At 43.4% G+C, this 24,887-nt stretch overlaps 1 protein-coding gene across 1 annotated transcript in view; it reads left to right on the top strand.

Moving 5' to 3' along the window:
• Nucleotides 1-24,887, top strand: part of TTC21A (tetratricopeptide repeat domain 21A) — a 427,059-nt gene that overhangs the window by 148,479 nt on the left and 253,693 nt on the right. Inside the window, exons 10-11 of the mRNA XM_086941450.1 lie at nucleotides 10,941-11,038; nucleotides 24,666-24,866. Of these exons, the coding sequence (XP_086797576.1) occupies nucleotides 10,941-11,038; nucleotides 24,666-24,866 (299 nt within the window). The remainder of the gene's footprint in view (nucleotides 1-10,940; nucleotides 11,039-24,665; nucleotides 24,867-24,887) is intronic.

Below are 24,887 nucleotides of genomic sequence, written 5' to 3'. Positions count from 1 at the left end.
AAATAGAATGAGGCAGTGCTTAAAATGATCGGTCGTTTTTAGAGTAACCCTGACTCTATGTGCTGGTCGGTTGCAGTGTCTGTTGCTTTTCTAATGCCACCTGTAATGCACGTGTAATTTAGGGGATTTTTCTGCAGCAAAACCTATTGTAAGTAATGTGTTCACAGTTACCAGGGCTCTGCAGTTTTTCTCTGCTGCCTGGCAAATGTGCACTGCTGTCCCATAATCTTGTACCAAACGTGGTTCGACATTTACCCTGACAGGTGCCAAACTGACACTCCGCACCCATTGGTCAGTTGGTGCAAAAGTAATATTGGCAGTAGTTCCCAGCTCCATTGTTAATGCAGAATTGGTTAGCACTGTGTGATCCTGCTCCTGTTCTTTCACTTGTCTGTAGTCATCTATAATGCTCAGGAACCCTTCTAACACGCTTATTGTGCCCACTGCCAGTGCTTTTATGGAAATATAGAAGTGCAGGTACTCACTAGTTAGAATACCTGTGAAGTGCAAGTACTCTACCACTACATTTATCGCAGCAGGTTGACACGTGCAGGCACTCACTAGTTGGAATACCTGTGAAGTGCAAGTACTCTACCACTACATTTATCACAGCAGGTTGAGAAGTGCAGGCACTCTCCCTTTCAAATTAAACCAGTGCAGGTACTCCATACCAGACAGTACCTGCTCATCTAAAGCACATCCTACAGCTGTTAAACTCCAGCGAGAAGCAAACGCCTCTCTTTCATTCTTGGGTAGAATAGGTGATTGATGTCGGATATGCACCTTTTGCCGTTTTTTGTATGTGTTTTATTTTAGCTACATGACCCGGCACGCAGGTTGAACCAGGCATTTTGGAACCAGATTCACTCCTCCAAATCTAACCAGCTCTGCTGCAGGCTGTTTTCTGGGAGCACCAGGTTATACCAGTTGAAATGGATGTATGACATGTGTTTGGGTTTAATGTGTGGATTTGTCAGTTGGTCTGATCATTTTCCAGAAGGAGATGATCCGTTAAACAAAAGTAGTCTATTCTAACTTGGTGCACAGAAGAGCTTTGCTCATGCAGCTCAAAATGCAACCTATTGACATTGTTTTGAGGTGTAGGAATTCCTTGTATCCGTAACGTCTTTAATCGTACTGTCCATAACCTTGTTCGCAATCTAATAAGGGCTCGCAACACATTTTGCATCGTTTTTCCAGAACAACCCTTGCCACCTGGAGACGCAGGTGGTAGTTCTGGTCGGTTTTCTGTGTCTCGCTTTCTTCTCAGTTGTACTCCGTGCACTTCTCAGTTGTACTCCGTGCAGAAACCCAGAGGCTTGGCAGTTGGCACAATGGCATGTGTGCCTTCTTTATTTAATGTCTTTTATGTTCGTTTTACACATCTTGATGTCGCCTTTCACATAAAGGGACTTTTCTTTTCTCTGAGCTTGGTGCACTTTCCATTCCAGTGTCGAAGACAATCCCTAAATGTCGACACAAAATGGCAGCATTTTTCGTTTAGTGCAAACAAGTGTCTAATGTAAAGTGTATATTTTGTTTTAAGCAATCGCAGGTATTTGTATCTGGTATTGTTGCCCCTTTATGTTTTTGCTACGAAATAATTAAAAATAAGCAACTGATTATGTTTGCTATTGGCTAAATAGGCGTATTCGCCTTCTGTCGGGGGAACTAGTGCCACAAACTATTTATCTACTTACACTAGAATATTCCTTTGTCTGCCCCAGGAAAGCAGTACTCATTCTTCCTTTACTTGAATATAGTTTTATTTACTTGATCTAATTGAATCATGATGTACTGCCCTTTTTGTGACAGTCTCATTCTACAAATGTACTGCACGTTTATTCCAATATATGGAATCGCTGTACGTGTGAGTGTGTGTGTTTCCTTTTTGTGAGTTTGTGTCTTCCTGACATAGCATCCTTTCCTTCACACTAGTAGTTCCACCTTCATCACACACTTCAATGGTCTTGCCACCGCACATCTGCCTAATGCCACTGCACATATTCTCCCTTACAATACTTTCCTCTCTTTCATGTATCACCCCACCCTGCCCCACTCCCTCTTTTCCGTGTGACCACATTTTTCCTTTGCCATCCCCAAAGCTGCTCCACTTCATCATCGCCTTTCGCACACTTATATTTGCAAATCACACCACCATTGTTTACACATCTGTTTTCGCCCACCCAACATTTTATCCTACCTGAACACACCCGTGCTTTACTACACTATACACCCTAATCTCTCACTAGATCCTAACTAAGCACACTCTGCACTAACACATGTATAATGACATTTCCTGTCATTCCAGATAGTCTTTTCAAATATGTGTTTATACCAGCCTGGTAGTAAAATCCTCCTAGGCACCATTGTTACCAACAGCAAAGGTGTTTTATTTTTCTACTGTGGATATATAGCATTACAATATTCAATGTTTTCTAATTAAAATGGGTACTATTTCTTTTATTAATCAATCCATGCTCCTCAGCCTTGATGTTGACCCTCTAGGAGCTTCGTTACGAGGCAAAAAGATTTTCATTCTTCAATATGTAGATAATATAGATCATTATCTCAATCTCTTTAGAATTAATGAGTCTGAAAATTATTTTAGAAAAAGCTTATGAATTTATCTCGTCCTTCCCCCATGAAATAAAACCTCCAAAAAACGTCATCAATCTCCTACCCCTCCTCTCACAAATGGTTAAAATTGCTCTCACTTTTATTGGTTTAATTCTCCATATGACTTATCTGGATTATTGACCAAAAATGAAGAGTCCGCATAATTCCAAAATCGACAAAACGACTTATAAATAAATGCACTTCTGAACATGTGTACAGTAATTGAAGCTGTCCTATCTCCACAGGGCCTACAGTCGCTGGCAGCTTTCAGCGATAACCTGTCATCAATAGCCGCCCCGGAGCAGGGAAAATACGGCCCAGCGCCGGAGCAATGGACCCACATGTCCGACTCCATGCGCTGCTTGTCTCGCCCCGATACCCACTATTTTGGCAATAATGTGATCTCTGTATTTCTTGACGCCCCTCTATCCATTCCCGGCAGTCCCAATATTGTGCCTCCTCCAGTTTATCCTATGGTGTTTGTTTGCCACCATGAAAGGCTCACCGAGCACAGAAGGATGAAAGTCTGACTCAACCCAGTCGGGATTAAAACTTGTGGCATGCAGTTGTGATATTTAAATGTTGAAAACGTGATGGTATTGACACCTTAGGATTTCCCCCATTTTTTTAAATTCATTTCGTGTAAATACCCACAAAAAAGTCAGTTTATACTGACTTTTTTGTTTGATGCACATAAGTACACGAAAATGCCTGCGCACTCTCGCAGAAGATCTGAACAGCGTCTTTCAGCACACGAGTGACATTTTTGCCGGAAGGACAGATGTCAAGGAGGCAGGCCGTAGCCACAAAAGTGGTTCCCATTGTCCAATGTCGGAAATATGTTAAGGAAGCAGAACGGGTCGTTGTTTTTTATTTTTTTTATTTACATGCTAATAATGGCTGGCCCGCTTAATGAGACATGCAGCTCACCCAACTCGAAACAAGCATTTGCAATGCAATAGATCTCGCATTTATGCAAGTTTGAGCTGTTGCCATTGTAAATGACAATGCCTTTTATTTATGTATTGGTTTTTAAATTTTAAATAAAAAGCATGGACAATTACAATGCCAATAGCTAAAACTTGTCATTCCTTTCCTCCACATATTGTTGTCACTTAGCGCCCCAAGGCGGATTTAGGACTTATGCACGCTATATTAGCACACCACGTAACATCATATTGTCCCTTCTCGCCATGCTATGCACCACCAAGCCCAGGTGTTCATTTATACACCAATTCAAAGTTTTAAAAAAAATTGATGCAACGCATTGTCATACACAATGCCAATAACTCAAACTTTAATGCTGCGAGACCTATTGCATTGTAAATGCTTGTTAATACTACCACCTAGAGGCAGGAATAAAGTTTATTGTAAACCTACTGGGCAGGTATTTTTAGATACATCACATAGTCCACTCCACAATTACACATGCACCACACATAGTCCTTAAAAGTGCTCCTACGTAACCCGCAAGTCGTAGCACGCCCCAGCCCGTAGAGGACTGGGATGGCCCCAATGATGAAGCATGTCACCGTGGGGCAACCCTGGTGAGTGAGGGGACATCTAAAAAAAGGAGCATTTTCTCCTTTTTTACCTAATATGAATTTCCCATGACCGACCCCATTGAGCGTTGTGCATGGTTCATAGTAACTAGCAAGGCTCTCAGGAATCTGGTAACAGAGACCATTTGTTGAACCTAGAAACCAGTCCCAGGATGCTAGTTTCTGGCCCAGGAAGGATCTGGTCTGGTAGTTCGGGTTGGACTGTCCCCATGGGGAGCAGGGCCAAGATTTGCATATTGCTGTGTTTAACCCCTTGGCCGAGGCGGTAATTCCGCCGCGGAGCTAGGGGGTAGAGGGGCCGCACGGTGCCGCCATGCTCGTGATGGAACCACTCCGTCACGAGCCGCGGTGGCGCTGTGTTTGTGACGGAATGGTTCCGTCACGGCCCCGCCCGCTCAATGAAACGCTCAGTGCAGGCGCGTAATCAGCGCCGCGCAGGCGCGGCGGCCGGGCTGTGACGGAACCATTCCGTCACCAGCACAGCACCACCGCGGCTCGTGACGAAATGGTTCCGTCACAAGCACGCAAGGTAATAAACTGGATTGGCATAGGTATCAAAAAAACAATGGCTCATCAATTGTTTTTTCTGCATTTGTCACCGGAGTGGGACGGGTTTGCCCAGATGTGGGTCCCGCGCTCTTCATGCCACCGGAGTGAAGCTAGCCTGGCTGATGAGATGTAATACCCCGAAACTGGTCCCTGGATGCTTGTTTCCGACCGAGGGAGGATCTGTTCTGGCAGTGTGGACTGGACTGTTCCCATGGGGAGCAGGGCCAAGATTTGCATATTTCCGGGTTTAAACTGGATTGGCATGGGGAGCAAAAAAAATGGTTTTAGGCCTAGATCTCTGTACTGGGATGTATGTTTGACCACGTCCAGCATTCTTTCCATCAATTGTTCTTTTAGCAGGCCCACTGGTAGAATTTATTTTACAGGCCCTGGGTATATGGTATAACACTCTACAAGGGACTTACAGTTAATTTAAATATGTCAAATGTGTAGAAGCCATTTGATCATGTTTAAGGGAAGTGAGCACAAGCATTTTAGCACTTGTTAGCAGTGGTAAAGTGCACAGAGTCCTAGGGCCAACAAAAAGAAGTCCAGCAAAAATAGAGGTGAGGCAAAACGTTTGGGGGGAAGACAGCCCAAAGGCTGACTGGTCTAACACTCATAATGACGCCCTAATAGTCGGCCCAATTCAGTTGGTTTTGCGACTATGGTAATGAAGACATTTATCAAGCTTGAATATTCATTTGGCCAGCAGCATTTACCCCATTTTCGCAGTAACTACCTGCCTAAGGTAAGGGGCTTTAAGAACAGGAGCAACACAGATGGTATTCACCCTGGACACCAACCTCATTCTCAAGGAACACATAGCCAAGAAATCCAAGATGACTGGACAGCAGCTCTTTTCACTAAACACCAAAACTGCTCCAACCTGCTTGAATATAGGAGAGAGCTGAAGAGACACCTCCTAAAATCTCTCAGAATCCGGCAACTCCTGTAATACCTTGTTACCTTTATCTTTGATTTTGACCCTGTACAGGGCTCTGATGTAATTCAGCTATTTAAATTTTGTGCTATAAAAAAAAATCCTACCCATCGCATTATTACAATATTTTGAAGGTAAGCACACACAGGTAATATATATGTGCCATTCTTAACCTCTCCTTGACAATACGTATCTGTGCAAGGCACCTTAGATATTGTAGTTAAATCCCTATAAGGAAATCCAGCTTGTGACAATGCCCCTTTTTTTGGTGTCGGATCCTGTCAAAGGCCACCATGAAATTGGGTGACGTTAGAAATTGTAGAAAACCTCTTGACCATTCTGTAATAATATTAAACAATATGGGTGTCATAAGCAGTTGTGCACTTTCACCAGATTGGGAGTCAATTGTCATTGAGGTCTTGTGCATAGTTACATTACTTGTTTTCAAGAATGATCTAGCCAACTATCTTCTTGTGTGAGGTTTGGGTTCTTGGGATACATCAGAAGCATTCTCCTTCACCTGATTATGCTATTACGGCCAAGGGAACTGGATGAATACTTATGAGGTCCTCAATTGATTCTTCCTGGTCCTAAAGATGACTACAAAGTATAACTTGGGAGCACAGAAATGTTTGAACTACACAACTAAGAATGGAGTTACAATTGAGCCAACTTTTGCCTTGATTAGGGGTAGAAGACCTAAATCCAGTCTGGATGAAAGAATTAATCAGGAGTGATGAGAATTTGCAATGAGAGAAAGCTAAGAATCAAAGTGATTTAGTACCTGGATATTGTGTCAAAATAAAGTCTGGTCAGGAATGACTTGACCAAAATGTGTGGCCCATTCAAAGTAAAAATACGACAAGATATTTTTGTGGTTTTGATGAAAGGAGAGAAATGTACTCATAGGAGAGTATTTTTTTATGGCAGGAAGTGAAGCATGGAAAAGGGTGAGTAGGAATGTTGTAGCAGTTTTATGATAATGGAAGATTATGAAGCTTTGGGTAGGGTAGATCTAATATGAGTGGGACGCTGGATGCTCAGAACCCTACAACACCAATCTACAATAAAATTGCTTCACCAATCTCTATATAATCAACATAAGTATATAGTTATACTTGCATCCACATCGATTTACCCCAGACTTATGTTATGATGTAGAGGAAACATTGTTTTTGCCATGCGATATAAGGCATGCAGTACAGTGATAGTATACCTCAAAATACATGACTACTTGACCGTTTAAGTCATCGTTATAACAGCCTGTGGAATGAGTGGTTGTATATGAAGGTTCGCTAGTATTAGTTTGAAATCTGGTACTAATTTTGCTTTGATCCATTGGAGTTGTCACTGATGCATTTACCTTTCCTACATTATTATTTAATTTGCTGTCTTACTATCTGTTTTGACTCCTTGGTTTGTATTGTTTGTGAAAAGCCAATAATTTGTTTTATTTAGCCGATCGCATATAGATGGATGTGTTTTACTGGATATGAAGCTTTACTGTAGTGTGGTTTAATCAAACACAATTTAAGATGTTGGTCTAACTAGCTAAGTATTTATAAAATTGTGAAATCGTTGAGTGATCGCTTCTATAGACGAATCTCACTAGCACCAGTCAGCCGGCCCCATTTTCAGCCTTTGTGTTACTTTACCAGTTGTCTATTCCACTCCATAATTTGTGATAAATAAATAAATATATGCAGGAGCCCAAAGTTTCCAATTCCTGATTCTTTTTGCCCCTACCCTAGAATTCCTGATTCTATTTGGCTCTTGCAGGTTAGTTTTGTTTCCTGCTTTCTCCCTTTGCAGCTTTTTGGTCCCATCTTTCTCGTCCCCTTTCTTTTTCCCTTTTCTCCCTTTTGTTCTGTGGCAGTGATGATACGAAATATACATCGGCTCCAAAAATGGGCACCAGCGCCAATCCCCGGCACACTTTAAACATTGGGCTTAGACGTGCCTTTTGCTTTGAAGCACACGAATTACCCGCAATCACTTCGAACTAATAGACCGGCTAATGACCGCTAATTTTGAGTGTTGTAATTTAATATGGCATAATGTTAAAAGTAAAGGCTAAGCAGAAAGACAGACTAGGGACTGTGTAGAACTCGTGCTAATGTACCACACTCTACCACGCTTCCGTTTTCTCTCTCTCTCTCCCCCCTCTCTCTTTGTCTCTCTCTCTCTCCGTCTCTTTTTTTGGCCAGACTCGAACTACTGATAGCTTCAACTTCTAATTACATACGAAACAAGCATTTGCAATGCAATAGGTCTCGCATTAGGAAAGTTTGAGGTATTGGTATTGTAAATGACAATTTTTTTATTTATGTTTTGTTTTTGAAAATAATTGAAATTCATAGCTTTGTCATTTACAATGCCAATAGTAATAACTTTCGCAAATATGATACCTATAGCATTTGTAATGCGATATGTGTTGTATTTACGTGACTTACATGTATTGCTATTACAAATAACAATGGCTTTTAATTTTTTTTCCAATAATTAATACTTCAATATAAGTTATTGTAATTTATAATGGCAATAGCTTAAAGTCTTGTAAATAACTTTTGTGAAGATTATGTTCAGTGTATTTTATTGTGATGAAAATCCAAAAACAGAAGTGAAATATTAACATCTTTTTGTTACATTTGTAATAAAGCTTGAAACATTGAGAGAACATATTTGAATCAGGTGTTGTTGAATGGTTGCACAGATTGATGCTGTGGTGGCGCTGAGTGATGTTGTGATGGCGAACGAGTGATGCTGTGGCGTTCAGTGATGCTGTGGTAGCACATAGTGATGTTGTGGTGCCCCGGAGTGATGCTGTATGCTATGCTATGTTTTGTTTTGCTATCCTATGTTTTGTTTTGTTATGCTATGCTATGTTTTGATATCCTATGCTTTGATTTGTTATGTTATGCTATGCTGTGTTTTGTTATGTTATGCTATGTTTTGTTATGCTATGCTATGTTTTGCTATGCTATGCTTTGTTATACTGTGCTATGTTTTGTTATGCTATGCTATGTTTTGTTGTGTTTTATTATGCTATGCTTTGTTTTGCTATGCTATGTTTTGTTATGCTATGCTATGTTTTGCTATGCTATGCTTTGTTATGCTGTGCTATGTTTTCTTATGCTATGCTATGTTTTGTTGTGTTTTATTATGCTATGCTTTGTTTTGCTATGCTATGTTTTGTTGTGTTTGGTATGCTATGTTTTGCTATGCTATTATATGTTTTGTTTTGCTATGCTATGTTTTGTTAAGCTATGCTATGTTTTGTTGTGTTTTGCTATGTTTTGTTATGCTATGTGTTGTGTTTTGTTATGCTATGTTGTGTTATGTTATGCTATGTTTTGTTATGCTATGCTATGTTTTGTTTTGCTATCATATGCTTTGTTTTGTTATGCTATGTTTTGTTTGTGTTTTGCTATGCTATGCTTTGTTATGCTATGCTATGTTTTGTTATGCTATGCTATGTTATGTTGTGAGGTGGTGTGAGGGTGTGTGAGGGTGAGTGAGGGTGTGTGAGGGTGTGAGGGTGAGGGGGTGTGAGGGTGAGGGTGTGTGAGGGTGAGGGTGTGTGAGGGTGAGGGTGTGTGAGGGTGAATGAGGGTGTGTGAGGGTGAGTGAGGGTGTGTGAGGGTGAGTGAGGGTGAGGGTGTGTGAGGGTGTGTGAGGGTGAGGGGGTGTGAGGGGGTGAGGGGGTGTGAGGGTGAGGGTGTGTGGAGGTGAGAGGTGTGAGGGTGTGGGGTTGTGGGGGTGTGAGGATGAGGGGGTGTGAGGGTGAGGGTGTGTGAGGGTGTGTGAGGGTGTGAGGGTGAGGGGGTGTGAGGGTGAGGGGGTGGGAGGGTGTGGGGTGTGAGGGTGAGAGGGTGTGTGAGGGTGAGAGGGTGTGTGAGAGTGTGTGAGGGTGAGGGTGTGTGGGTGTGAGGGTGAGGGGGTGTGAGGGTGAGGGGGTGTGAGGGTGAGAGGGTGTGTGAGGGTGTGAGAGGGTGTGTGAGGGTGAGACGGTGTGTGAGGGTGAGGGTGTGTGAGGGTGTGACGGTGTGAGAGGGAGGGGGTGTGAAGGGCTGTGTGAGGGTGAGGGGATGTGGGGGTGTGAGGGGGTGTGTGAGGGTGAGGGGGTGTGAGGGTGAAGGGGTGTGTGAGGGTGAGAGGGTGTGTGAGGGTGAGAGGGTCTGTGAGGGTGAGGGTGTGTGAGGGGGTGTGAGGGTGAGGGGGTGGGTGTGAGGGTGAGGATGAGGGTGTGTGGGTGAGGATGAGGGTGTGTGAGGGTGATGGGGTGTGAGAGTGAGGGGGTGTGGGGGTGAGGAGGTGTGTGAGGGTGTGTGAGGGTGAGGGGTGTGAGGGTGAGGATGAGGGTGTGTGAGGGTGATGGGGTGTGAGGGTGAGGGGGTATGAGGGTGAGGCTGTGTGGGGGTGTGAGGGTGAGTGAGGTTGTGTGAGGGTGAGAGGTTGTGAGGGTGTGTGAGGGTGAGGAGGTGTGAGGATCCGAAGTAACTAGTGGCAGGGCAGACATCATAAGACAGAGAGAAGAGACTGCGTCATGACTGCGTTGGGCAGTTTCAGAATCAGGAGGGGCAGAGTCAGCACAATCTGCGAGGGAACAATGTGTCTAGAGGCAAAGCATAGTGGATGTAGCATTGCAGCTAACAAGTCGAGTGTTTTCAAGCTGAGTGTCCCTAGAGAGATGGCAACACAGCAACAGCATTTGAGGAGCAAGGCTACTGTAAACAAGCACGGTAGGCTTTCTCTTTCGTCCAGAAAAAAAAACGAGAAATGTGCAGAGAACGCCAAACAAAATACGGCTTCCCCATGAAATGGATGCAAAAAACTCCAAGTTCTCGGCATTGCTGTGGCGGGGTGGGGGGGGGGGGGGGGGTGGGGGGGGTGGGGATCGAGCGGGAGCGCATTCCTTTAAAGTCTGATGCCAAGGCTCAGACAAATTGTGGTGTGCAATGTGCACGCGGGGGGCGGGGGAGCGGCAGCCTTTGAAGTCTGATGCCGAGGCACAGACAAATGGTAATGTGTGATGTGGCTGGCTCTGTGCAAGCGCATAGCTCACATGAACTGTACGCGATCCACATGCTAGGTAGACTTTTCTTTTCCGCTTACTATAATCACGTCTATTTATCCCTGCGGGATATAATAGGTGAGACCTAAAAACGGTGTTTAAATAATTTAAAGTTGTGCTGCCTATAGATACACTTTATCTAGATTTTCTGTTTATGTTTCCTCCACTCTTACCGGCTTCCGTTCTATTATAGGTATCATCTGGTGCCAGATCCTAGAAGGACAGCTGGACGAAGCCGAACAGCAGTTGGAATTCCTTCGTGAGGTTCAGCAGTCTATTGGAAAATCTAAGGTCAGCCACAGATGTGGATACAGTGCTGCCAATCTGCTGAACTTTGCTTTTCAACTTCTGCGACCTTCCTGGGCAGTTTTATTGATCAATTACCCTTTCCACAGCCCTCAGCCCCGCCTCCATATAGTTTAGGGATTCTTGAACAGTGAAAGCTGAGCTGATTTTAGAGGAGTTTGGCGTGTCACCTAGGCCTAGAAGCAATCGGGCTGTATGTTTTATTTCGACTTCAGTATGTGAAAGAGGTGGTTGAGGACTGGTATTAAAAAGAAATAATGCATGTTACCTTACATCAACAAGACCTAGGGCCTTGTTTAAAGTTTGACAGACTGGATGCTCAGTTAAAACGTGACAGTTATCTCATCCAGCCTATTATAAGGCCGGATGAGATAACCGTCACTAGTGAAACCGCAAATGGGACATCCACCACGTCTATGGCACAGTATCCAGTCAGCCAAACCATGAATAAGGCCCTTAGCAATGGCGGTTTCTTTCAATGCACTAAAGGTTTTTTTGAGGCGCACCATTTTTTGACGGCATCCCCCAAATGTTTGAAATTTTTTGTTTTATAGAATGGGAGTTTGCTCCCAGGCTGTGGTGACCATTAATATTTTTCTGTCCGTCACCGCCAAACAAACAGACGGTGAAGGACGGGAAAAATGAACGTTACAACGTTCACCTTAAATAGGGAAGACGATATAAGGTCCTTCCTCTGACGACATCTTCTCTGTTGTGGCATCTTTTGATGGAAGTATTCTGATGACAGAGTCAGTCAGAATAGTTCGTTTTTGCCCATCTCTAAATGAGTCGGGCTTACCGGGAGTTTGGTGAGCAGGGTGCTTTGTTGTGTTTGTGATGGAGTACGTTTTCCACCAAACCCTAAATCAGGTTCTTAAAGCAGCGGCTTTGAAGAAAATCCCATTCTCGCAGTTTTGACCTTCTACTCTGCCCCTTCAATCAGTGGGCTGGGTCCCGCCTTTGCTGAGCAATTCAAAAACAACAGTTGATGGACAGAATGCAGAACAATGTCATACATTCACCCCAGTACATAGATCTGGGCCTAAATCCATCGTTTTTTTGCACTCCACACCACCCCAGTTCAGACATGGCCATATGCAAATCAGCCTTGACCCTGTGCCTCATGTGAACAGTCCAGCCCGAACTTCCAAGCCATGTCTTCCCTGGACCGGAATCAAGCATCCTAGGACGGGTTTCTGGCTATCAGCCGTCATTAGCCAGGATAGCTTGACTCCAGTGGTGTGGTGAGCAGGGTGCTTTGTTGTGTTTGTGATGGAGTACGTTTTCCACCAAACCCTAAATCAGTCTCTTAAGGCAGCGGCTTTGAGGAAAATCCGATTCTCGCAGTTTTAACCTTCCACTCTGCCCCTTCAATCAGTGGGCTGGTTAAAAGTCCACTTACACAGGTGCGTATTTATGGCACTACACTGCCGCCGAAGTCTCAGGATTGTGGAATGTGCGGACATTCTGGAAGTGGGACATCACATTAACAAAACATTCCTCACACGTATACTACACTTCATTTGACAGACCCGCCTATCAACAATTCACCTGGTTACTAATCAGATTGCTACGATGTCTTCCAAGGAGTCCAAAATAAGTATGCAGCAAGCTCACTGTACACACAAGCATAGTCCAAAACACATGGTGGTATAACAAACAAGCATTGGCAAAGCCAATAGCTCCTGCCTATGCTAGAGATATTGGATTTGGCAATGTGCTTTAGCTATGATTTATACTACACCCCCAATTGGATAGGCCACACCCCTTTAAGCGGTTTACCGCACCCTGTTTAGAGAACTCCCAGTTTTTTCCTCACTGAAGCCCTGTCTTCAATCCTGAATGTATCTCTCCATCTTTTGAAAACACACCATTTTTAAATCTGGAATCGAAGGGAGAAATCTTTGTCTGAATAGCTCATTAAGTTCAACCCTTGCCAATGAAATATGCAGTGAGCTGAGTTTGAATCTTGGCAAGGGTGACATAGCCTTCCATCTTTCCAGTTTCATGAATTAATCCCGATAAATTTGGTAATAGTAACACTTGTTATTTACAGTGCTCAGAAACTTCAGATGTAGCTCGATGTAAAAGCGGGTTACTAACATTACTATCTTTATTATTTGGATTATTATTATCTTTGTTAGTTTATGTTGTGGTTTATTTTCTTACATATTGTATTGTACACTGCCGATAAAGTCGTTTTTAAGGCTGTGCGGTGTGCTGTTCGTCCTGACTGCTGTCTGCTCCATTTCTAGGATTGGACTGGGGCAGACAGTAGGACCGGGCACCAGAATAAAAGTCTCCCCCTCTCATGAATTCGACAGGTAAAAGACGTGACCCATGTTTTCAGATTGGGACAGATTTGAATTTGTTAAGACACGTGAAATGGCGGATCGCATGGATGCTGCAGGCAATTTTCTTTTAGACTAAGGGAAATTAACGGTTAAAACAGGGACCATAAACAGGCCCTTAAATAGCCACAAAACCAGCCCACACACCGACCTTTCAGACCAGTCCACCGGGCACTGCCTGTTTGCACCATAGGCCAGTCTGACCCTGTCCCTTTCATATAATGTGATCTTCAGCGTCAGCGCCATCACAGTTTTTTTCCCCGCGTACAGAAAGAGGTCTGTAAAATGTTTAATAAAATAATGATACCAGAGGGCAACACAAGGTGTTCCTTGTGCAGTAAAATGTTTAATGAAAAAATTATACCAGAGGGCAAGACAAGGTGTTCCTTTTGCAATCTTAGTCTTATTTGTAGCTAAATCCATCTGGGGCGTTCCTGTACTACTGTCCATGTGTTTAATTATTTTTGGGACCATTCAATATAGAACTATTTTGGAGTCACCCTATTCTTTCTAGACCCTACACAGTAGACTATGAAGACAGACCACATCAAATGTTGTCAAGAGAGCACAGAAAAACAGAATGATGAGATTACCTTTATTGCCCACACAAAGGGAGAATCCAGAGGTGTTGCCTCTATGTCATTTTGCTTCTGCAATTCAGAGAAGACATAATCTAGAAAATCATAATGAAATTCTCTACTTGAAAGATTTATTGTTTCTTGGCACATTTGACCTGGACGTGTGGTTTGACATTCCTGAGCTTTGTAAGCTCCTCAGAGCTCAAAGATTTGAGTTTTTATAAGTGGCAGGGCTGGTGGTGACCTGGCTACATGGACTCTAGGATGGCAGCATCTCTCAAATCTGTGTGCGCCTTCAGCTTTCATACTTCCTCGACTGCCCTAGAATTGAGTTTATGCCTCTGTGCTTCTCACTTTTTGCTCAAGTCGCTTGTGCCGCAGTGGAGAGCCATTGGATGTTGGATCGTGTGGGTCTATGCATGTCCTGAGATGTAAATTCCCCCTTCCTGATGTTCAGAGGAAAGACTGTGACAACCATCCACTGCAGATGCAGCGTATGAGTCCTACTCCTTTGAGAGGAACGAATGGAAGAGCAGAAGCAGGCACGTTAGCTCAGCTGCTAGGCCGGCAAAGGGAGTCTCTGGGCTGGAGGCTGAGAGCAGTTTCCCCCTCGAGGGCTAATGGTACACAGCTGTTGGTGCGGTCAGGGCATGAGGTGACTACCCCTGAGACTCAGTGAATTGACAAGCGCTGTACATGTGGCACACCTGCTTCAAGGGCATAGACAGCTCCCTCTCTATTTTAGCTTTCAGGCATCTGGTGGCTCCCAACGATGATTTGAATGCCTGCAACGCAGCAACAGGGACGACATAGAGACTTTGTAAATATAAATAAAATGCAATGGGGATCCAGCCTGGCCTTGGGGCACACAACAGGAATACAAGTAAGAGACTCAGGGCCTGATTACGGGGTTGGAGGTCCTGGGGCGGGCCGCCACTCCTGCTCCAGGACTGCCAAACTCACCACTGGCCGCCCGCCAGATTACAAGTAATCCTGTTCTGGCTGGGTTGTCCTTTAGCGTTCCCACGGTGGGTACTGTTAAAAAGCCACCACAATGGGAACGCCAAAGCCCTTTCCTGCACGCAGCGATTGTAAGGTCCATACCATGCAGAAAAGGGGATGCCTGCATGCAGGGGGGCACAACATGTGCCCTCCTGCAGGCACCCCTTGGCCCTGAGGCAAAAGGGGGCCCTGTAGGGACTCATTTGTTTCCTCACTGCCACAGTTTTCATGGCGGCCTCACCGCCTTTAGAACTATGGTGGTAAGGAAATTCCTAATATGGTTGGCAGTGCTGCAGTGGCACCACCAAGCATACCGCGGCTTCAAGACTGCCTTGCCAACCACATAGATCGCGGATGCCTGGCGTTTGCGGCGTTCCCATGGAGGTTTGAACGCCGTTCTTTATATAACAGCGGTCGGACCACTGGTGCAGGGGTCCCCAACTGCCACTACATCTCCACTGTGAGCTTGGTGGTGCAAAACTCATAATTAGGCCCTAAGGAGCAGTTTAGCCAGCTACGTGCTTCCTCCCGCCTGCAGAAAGACAAATATCTCTCTGCCCTGACAAGGCCTGAGAGGATTTTGATAGCTTCTCCACTGAAAGCCCACGACAAGCTGCATGCCATGGAGCTAAGGGTTACTGCCCATCATACTAAAATGTACTCTTTTGAATTGAGCATTACAGAATCTAAAAAAAGATTGGAAACTGTGATGGAAGCATAGACAAACATTATACCAATTAAAAAGAGACTTGAAGACCTTCACATTTTATTTTTGTGCATGGATCTCCGTTATCTGCCTCAAAGACCAAGTGGACTACTGAAAATCCTATGTAAGGCCATCTGAATCCTATGGTGGTCCTTTGTATACAAGGATGCAAAGTTGTTGGTGACACATAAATTATTCCTTGGTCAAGAAGTTCTTTCCGAGTTCAGAATTACTCACTAGGCATGGGTAAAGCAACACAAATAAATGTTTTTTTTTTTAAACGGGAAGAGGCGAGAGAGGGGATTGTCATAATGACAACTTAACCCTGACATAATGTTGACACATATCATTTTTTTGTCAAATCTTTTTTTTATTATGATTTATAAAGATGAACATTACATTAGGTATTCCATTTCACACATTTCATCTTAGCGGCCGTTCCTGGGTAGAAGTGCACCGACAACATATCACGACTAGGGGCGCCGTAGCAATACATGCAATTAGTCCGCAGGAGAATAATGAGCCCCCAGGTGTGTCCTTAAATGGTGATTAAGATTCAATACATCCCACCTCCATGCACGAGGGAACAGGCCGTACATGTGCATCCCAGTCCTGATAATGATTATATGCAACAAAACAGTAACAGGAACAACTAACTGCGACACTGTCACCAAAGTACATTACAAAAACTCACCCCCTTCTCGATCCCCCAATCCACCCGAACCACCCCCCCGCCCCACTCATACGCACAGGACACATATACCACCTTGGCTAATGCTTCCTCACTTGCCGTGCCATGTACTAAATGGTGTGTCAGGCGTGGCCACCGCTGCGCACTCCCTCCCTCACACCTGACATGTCAGCCTAATGTCCCGCTGCCCCCCTCGTCCACTGCACTCCCTGCCGCCATGTTGACACATATCATATGGTTATACCAAGTTGAATACCTATATTAAACTGACCCATTATATGTCATTCATCCTCAGTGGGCAAACACATTAACTTGTGCATGTTATTTTTAGAGAACAACCTCATAGAATTCACATTCATCAACATGTACAATTCTGCCCCAGTGAGCCAATAATTATAACCATGGATAAATCATAATACCACTCATTTGTCAATTCCTCTTAGGGTAAGTATACTGCATAATCATTATTACTGTATTGGCCTACTCATAAACTGATTGTGCTCTTTTCCTGCAGCTTTTCAGATTATGGGAAAGGAAGATAGTCAGCCACACTTATTGCACATAAAGCTCTCTGTGTGTACTCTCAACCGCCTGGCGGCAGGTCCTATGTAAAACAGACAAAAAATATAAACCTGTTAAAACCAATGTTTAGAATGGGAGTCGGAAAACAGTTAATTGAAGTTCCAACACTATATAAAAAAACATTTCCTGTAAGTCATATCATAACACTGCAAAGGAGTAACCATTTTTTTGGAAAGAAAAGGCAACTGCCCTAGAATTTAAACTAAACAAGATATCACATCCCTAGCTGGTGCTACCCAACCAAAGACGATACAACTTAAATCTCCTACATGTATAGACAGTTCTTTGTCGGAGTTCAAACCATTTGGTATCTTTGTATCCAACTCTAAAATGTACCTAGATTCCAGCTGGTGCAATTGTCTCACCCTGTACCCCCTATATGGAATTTTCTGTATGCGGTCAATCGCAAAAAAACGTCAAAGATTCCTATTACTCTTATGTTTCTCATCAAAATGTGATAGCTCTCATGTGTTCCAGTATTCTCTTTTGAGAACATAGACTCAATAGTCTGACATACAGGCCAGATGTTTATCAATTGACCCATATGTGTTGGTTATTGATGAAAATACCTGCTTAACATTTTTACCGTATTTACAAGCTTACAAGAAGCACATGTGAAAAAGCCTCTCACGTTACTAGTAGCAGGTTTGCTGTTACATATTTCACTACGATATTTTAGGACTTTCCACCAAGATATCTACTAATGTTATCTCTGTTCTAAGGGTCGCCCAATGTTTATTGAGGCTTCTTCTCATATCAACTGCCTTGTTATTATACATAGTAATAAACCTCAAAGTGGAGGTTTGTGTAATATCTGACTTATTACTGGATGTGAGTGCTACATCTCTGCCCACCTTTTTAGCTCTTTCTAGAGCCATATTAACAATAGACTCCCTGTAGCCTCTCTCCCGGAAACATTGACACATAACTTTACATTCCTCCTTGTAACCTTCTTCCAAACTGCAGTTTCTACGTGCTCTTAGAAATTCCCCACATGGGATGCTATTAATAAGCATTTTAGAATGGCTACTTTCTGCATGCAGAATACTATTACCTGCTGTACTCTTGCGGTGTAGTGTAGATGTTAGTCTGTTCCCAACTACCAAGATTTGGGTATCCAGGAATTTCACCTGGCTGTCACTGATGTGACCCTCAAACCTAAGGTTGTAAATGTTAATACTCAGATCCAAAATGAATGTAAGTGCCTGGTTCCGATGTCCATTCCAAATAATGATTAAATCATCTATGTAGTGAGACCATAACACTACATGGGCTGCAAAGTCTGTGTTACTTCTGGACACCTGCTACTCCCACCACCCCATCATGAGGTTGGCATAACTAGGAGCAAAACAGGTGCCCATTGCAGTGCCTTGTACTTGTCTGTAAGTTGCGTTATTGAAAAAAGTTTTCCAAACAAAACTTGATCGTCAACATCAACATTTCAGTACGAGGAAGATATATTAAAGGTCGAGACTTCAAAACTTGTCTACAAGTCTGCACACCATCAGCATGTCTAATACTGTTGTACAGGTTGCTCACTTCCAAAGTAATCATAAGGAGACCTGGCTCCCACTGGTTGTCTTGTGTCTTACATAGAAAGTCCTTACTGTCACGTATGTATGATGGAAGAGATTGAACATACGGTCCTAAGAAAAAATCAACAAATGTGAAAGTATTTTACAAAAGAGATCCTATTGATGACACAATAGGTCTCCCCGGTGGTTTCTCCAGATTCTTATGTAACTTGCTTAGAAGATCAAGGCATGCCACCTTTGGGAATCTGTTCAATAAGAAAGAATATTCCTCCCATTTAATATATATACATTACCTAAACAGGAGACCGGTACGCCTTGCTTCACAGAATAGAATGATCCTAGAAATTATGGAGTGGTGTCTAACTAAAAACATCTTTCTCTTTGGCAGTGATCTTTACCTCCAGGAGCGGGGACCGCGATGGGCACCTGTTTTGCCCCCAGTTACACCAATTTACATCTCGGCTGGTGGGAGGAACAGGTGCTCAGGGGGGGTCCCCTTGATTACTGGACGGAACACATTTTTTTATTTATTTTTATTTATTTAGCGATTTCTACAGCGCCTGGTGACCCAAGGGTATCCCCGCGCTATGTGACTTGAACCTAATGAGTTCGGAGGTAGTCGAAGGGTGTTACTTGGGAAACAAGTGGGTCTTAAGTTTTTTTCGGAACGCAAGGAAATTGGATTCCAATCTGAGGGCCAGGGGGAGTGCGTTCCAGCCCCTGGCCGCCTGAACGGAGAATTGGCGGCCTCCCGTCCGGACTTTTTTAAATCTGGGAATATGGACTCGATTCTCATTTTGGGATCGTAGCACTCTGGTTGCTGTATAGGGTGTAATCATGTTGCTAAGGATCGCTGGGCCGGAACCATTGTAGAGCTTGTGTGTGATACACATTGCTTTAAAGTGCACCCTTTGGCGCACCGGGAGCCAGTGCAAGGTTTTAAGGGCTGGCTTGGCAGATGTTCTGGAGGGGGTGTTGGTGATCATACGTGCTGCCGCGTTCTGTGTCCGCTGGAGTTTCGAGATGGTAGCCTCGGGGGCACCCAGATAGACTAGGTTGCTGTAGTCTAAGCGGGACAGCACTAGGCCCTGGATAAGAAGCTTTCTGGACATAGGAGGGAGTAGGGGCAGGATTTTACGAGTCTTACGCATGAGCCCAAAACATGTGCCCGAGGTTTTGGTAGCCTGGGTCTTCATCGTGAGTTGTGGCTCTAGCCACACCCCGAGTGTTTTAATTTCAGATTTGGGGGGGGGGATTTCACCGAACACATCGGGCCATATCGTGGGAGGGATAGATGTCCATTGCTTACCGAGTAACATTACCTCTGTCTTTGCCCCATTCAATTTCAAAGATGATTCGTTCATCCAATTGTGGATGTTAATGAGGCAGTTAGTCAGGTTTTCCGGATGGTCGATCAGCTGGGACAGGGAGACAACCAGTTGGGTGTCATCGGCGTAACTCACCATTTTGATGTTGAATGGTGTTACCACGTCCTCGAGGGGGGCCATATAGACATTAAAAAGCGTGGGGCTCAAGGAAGAGCCCTGAGGCACGCCGCTGGTGAGTGGGAGGGTGGATGAATGGTGACTGTCATCCCAGACTTGAAAGGTGCGTCCTGTAAGATAGGATTCAATCCATCCGATAGCTGTCCCAGTGAGTCCTGCTTTCGCCAGTCTGCTCAGGAGGACACGGTGGTTGACCGTATCAAAGGCTGCACTTAGATCCAGGAGGATCATTGCCACTGATCCTCCTGAATCTAATAAGCCCCTCGCCTCTTCAATCACCGCAAGCAGTGCGGTGTCCGTTCCGTGGCCTGGGCGAAATCCGGTCTGGGATTTTCTGAGCAGTTTGTTCGTCTCCAGGAACTGAGATAATTGGATATTTACCAATTTCTCGGTAACTTTACTAATGCCAGGGAGTAGGGATATTGGCCTATAGTTGGTCAAGTCTGCTGGATCCAGCTGGGGTTTTTTTATGAGTGCTTTGACCACCGCACTCTTCCAGCTGTCGGGGACGATGCCATGTAAAAACGAACAGTTGATGAGGTCCGTAATGGTGGGAACTATTACTGGGGCTACTGTCTTAAGGAACCTGATAGGGGCTGGGTCCAGGGGCGATCCACTTTTCATTTTTACCAGGGTTCGCTCAACCTCTGCGGGGGTGACAGGTCGAAAAGTCTTAAGCGAAGGACGACAGCTGCTTTCAGACAATTTGGGGACAGGACTGCTTTCCGTAAGGCTGGGAAGGCTAGGGGAAGGGAGGGAAGCCAAGATACGGGTGATTTTTTCATTGAAAAAAGTGGCTAGTTCGTTGCTTCTGTCGACTATGGGTGTGTTAGAGGAGGGGATGGTGGGGACCTTGGTCAGCTCTTTGACGATTAAAAAAGATTCTCGAGCTGAATTAGATGCTTCTTGTATGCGTGTGGTATAGTAGGAAGCTTTGGCTGATTTGATAGCCTCTTTGTAAATTTTGACCGCAGCCTGGTAGTCTTCTTTGTTGGCATTTTGCCAGGTCTTTCTCCATAGACGTTCGGCCTTTTTGCAGTTTTTACGGAGTGCTCTTAGCTCTGTGGAATACCATGGAGCTGAGCCACGTTTGCCGATTTTATTTTCCCTATTTCTGAGTGGGAGTATAAGGTCTAGGGAGGTGGTAATCCACTCTCTGAACCTTTTGTCTGCGGTATTAGGGTCTTCTGCCTGGGCAGGGATGTTTTTTTCCAGGGTCTGAGTCCATTCGTCCGTAGAGAGTCTGGGCCAGGTCCTATCCTTGCTAAAAGTGGGGGGTGAGCGGTTTTTCTTGGAGGTTACAGGTAATTGGAAGGAGACCATAAAGTGGTCTGTCCAGGGGAGGGGCAAGGCCTCTTTGGCTGACATTGAAGGCAAGTTTGTAAGTACAGGGTCTAAGAGGTGGCCCTTGGTGTGGGTGGCTCCGGAGTTTAGTAACCGGATGTCAAGAGCCGCTAGATCTTGAATCAAATCAAGGGCTACCGAGTTGACCGGGTCTTCAAGGTGTATATTCAGGTCTCCAACTATCATGTAGTTAGAGAAGACGTGGGCTTGGGTTGTGATTAGGTCCAGTAGCGAGCAGATGAAGGGGCCCGGAGTGCCGGGAGGGCGATAAATGAGGAGTCCTGTAAGGGAGGTGGTTGGGTTGAGAGTTACGGAGAAATGCAGGCTTTCTGCGTCGGTAACCTGGGCGTCGTAGGTTTTGAAGAGGAGGTGTTCTCGATGAATAATGGCTATCCCTCCTCCCCTACCTAGAGGACGGGGTAAGGACTGAATACAATAGCCCTGTGGGGTTGCTAAGACCATGTCAGATTGAGAATGAGGGCCGAGCCACGTTTCCGTGAGGAAAAATATATCGATTTCATGGTCCTCTATGAGGTCGGCAATCTGAGTCGCGTGTTTGGGAAGAGAGCGGCAGTTCAGAGAGGCAAGGTTAAGGGTGACAGGCTTGCTGGGTCTCGCGGGTAGCGTAAGCTGCGTTGGTTTGCAGGAGGGGCAGCTAATGAAGGGTCCCTTGGGATAATGGATGTAATCACAGGGTTAGGGTTATGGGTTAGGTATATCGATGATGTCTTCGTGCTGTGGCAGGGCACGGAGACATCAATCGATCTTTTTATTGAGGAGTTGAACCAGAATTCTCTAAATCTGGAATTCGTGGGGAATTCAAGTAAAACAACAATAGATTTCCTCGATATCAGGATCACTCCCATAAATAATAAATTGGAAACTACTGTGTTCCGTAAGACAACTGCTGGGAACTCAATCCTGTATGCTGAAAGCGCCCATCCAACAGCTCTTATAAAAGTATTCCGTTTGGGGAATATTATAGAGCGAGACGCACTTGCAGCAGTGATGAGCAATATGACATAATAGAGACTGAAATGACCCAAAGGTTTATTCAAAGAGGATACAAGGAAACGGTCCTCAAAGGTGCATCCAACAAGGCTAGAAGGTTGATAAGTCAGAATATACTTTTTGAACCATCTAGAACTCAGAAACTGAAAAATTTAGATAAAATGCAGAAAGATCAAGTTACTTAGAGATTCATAACGAACTTTAATACCAAGCACAAAGAAATAAGATCAATCCTTAGAAAACACTGGTATCTAATAAGGAATGATCCAGTGTTAGGTCCAAAGGTGAAAAAGAATCCCGAAATAACGTACAGAAAATCTAAGTCTTTAAAAGATCTAGTTGTAAAAAGTGAGTTCGTAGACAAAAAGAGAAGTAACACCGACTGGCTGAAACTGAAACCTGGTTTTAAAATATGTTTTAAGTGCAAAGCTTGCCAACATGGAATGAATCGCACAGATTTTAAAACCTCTTTTAATAAGACAATTAAAATCAGGAGTGCCATCAATTGTAAGAGTGAATATGTAGTATATTTACTACAATGCCCATGTCCTAAGACTTATATTGGTAGCACTATTCTACCAGTGCACCAGCGAATCCTTCAGCACAGACGTGCAATTGTCAATCAGGATAGATCCTACCCTGTAGCGCGGCACTTTGAATTACACCACCAAAGTAACCCCGCAGGCCTCCAGTATTCATGTATTGCAGAGGTCCCAAAGAAAAAGAGAGGGGGTGACAGGAAAGGTGAACTCAGAAAATTGGAGACCTATTTTATTTTAGAATTCAATTGCAAAGAACCACAGGGTTTGAATGTAGATGAGGATCTTTACACATGTTTAACCTGATTGCTTACATACATAATGAAATGATAGAACAGCCTCGAGCATTCCGAAACTGCATATCGAAATTACGATTTGTTAATACTTTTAAGTGACAGAGTGAAAGAGTTTTTTATTTTTAAAGAAAATTTCTGCTTCCCTTCTTTTAATACATAAGTGGTAGTATGTTGTGTAAAATTGATGTGGGATTGAAAAAAATGGAATGAAATGAGTAATGCTTTTTTTAACTATTTTATGCACTGACACTTTAGAAAATATGTTATGTGCAATAGGAGTGGATTGTTTACATTGATAGTACAAAGTACTATTGTTGGAGTCTAAGCATTAGCACTTTTGAAAATGTAACATATTCAAGCACTGGCACTTTATTCTCTTTTTAGAATTATGTGCATTCTATAGAGTAGTTGTTTACAGTAAGAGAGTATTATTGTTTACAAATAAGCACTTGCACTTTATGATGAAATAATAAGGTTATTTTGATTGAAATCGCATTACCAGGAAATGTTTTCCCTTTCCAATTAGAACAGTATGGTATAGCCACGTGATGAACCAAGATGAATTATTGAACCAGTTGTCTAAGGTCAAAAGAAAGCAATCAATTAGGAACAAGGATTGTACAGCATGAGATAGGAAATTGAAAATAACCCTATACATTTTTTTTTTAAGGTTTCTGTCGTTTAGGGGCACTTGCCCAGATAATTGTGAAACCTGTAATCGTACAGACGATTTAAAAAGATGTTGCTCGTGCACTTGCATGTTATCGAAATAATGTTTTTATCCACTGTTTTAAAACTATGCAAAACATAACAATGGGATTTTTAGATTTCTTAATTTTGTATTGGCGTTTGCGCTAAACATGTAGTACTTTTGAATTGTTGCTGTACTCAGGTTCCATTTAATTGCAAGTGTTAAAATGGCCGCCAGATTAGTAGACTACTGGATCGGATTTTATTTGTCCTTTTACACTGTTCACTGCCCTGCTTGTGTAATAATAGAAGTGTTGAATGGCGATACAAACATCGTGATCAAGGGAACTTGACTCCCGAAACGCGTCGATGAATGTAATTTAAATAAAGAAAGCCTGAAACTGACGATACCTGCGTGCGAGTGCCGGATGATTTCCTTACAAAAAGTGAATGGATTTCTTATTTTGAATATATATATATATATATATATATATAGATATATATATATATATATATATATATATATATATCTATATATATATATATATATATATATATATATATATATATATATATATATATATATATATATATATATATAAACACACACACACTGTACATTGTAACAACTTTCTTCTTTCTGTTGACTCTGATTTGATGATCTTCTCACATGACATTAAAGGAACAGTCCACATTACATGAGGTAAAATATAGCGCTTTCCTGTGTTCAGTTTCGCGCCTCACAATTTGATTCACTGAGGTTTATTTTTTTTTATTTTTAGGATCTGTCTTACATTGAGGCTGTACTAGCAACAAAAAAAGAGAAGGACGAGAAAGTTGTAATTGCTCTTCTCAAAGATGCTGTCGAACTTCATTTTGCATCCCTTCGTGGAATTCCACTGAGTGTGGAGTACTTTGAAAAACTCAACCCCAGCTTCCTTGTTGATGTCGTGAAAGAATACCTAATCTTCTGCCCCAAACAGGTAGGAAATATTTTTAAATTG

The sequence above is a fragment of the Lissotriton vulgaris genome, chromosome 10, assembly GCF_964263255.1.
Source record: "Lissotriton vulgaris chromosome 10, aLisVul1.2, whole genome shotgun sequence".
Classification (NCBI taxonomy): domain Eukaryota; kingdom Metazoa; phylum Chordata; class Amphibia; order Caudata; family Salamandridae; genus Lissotriton; species Lissotriton vulgaris.
The sequence above is the reverse complement of the archived record's forward strand: the minus strand, read 5'-3'. Positions and strand labels throughout refer to the sequence as shown.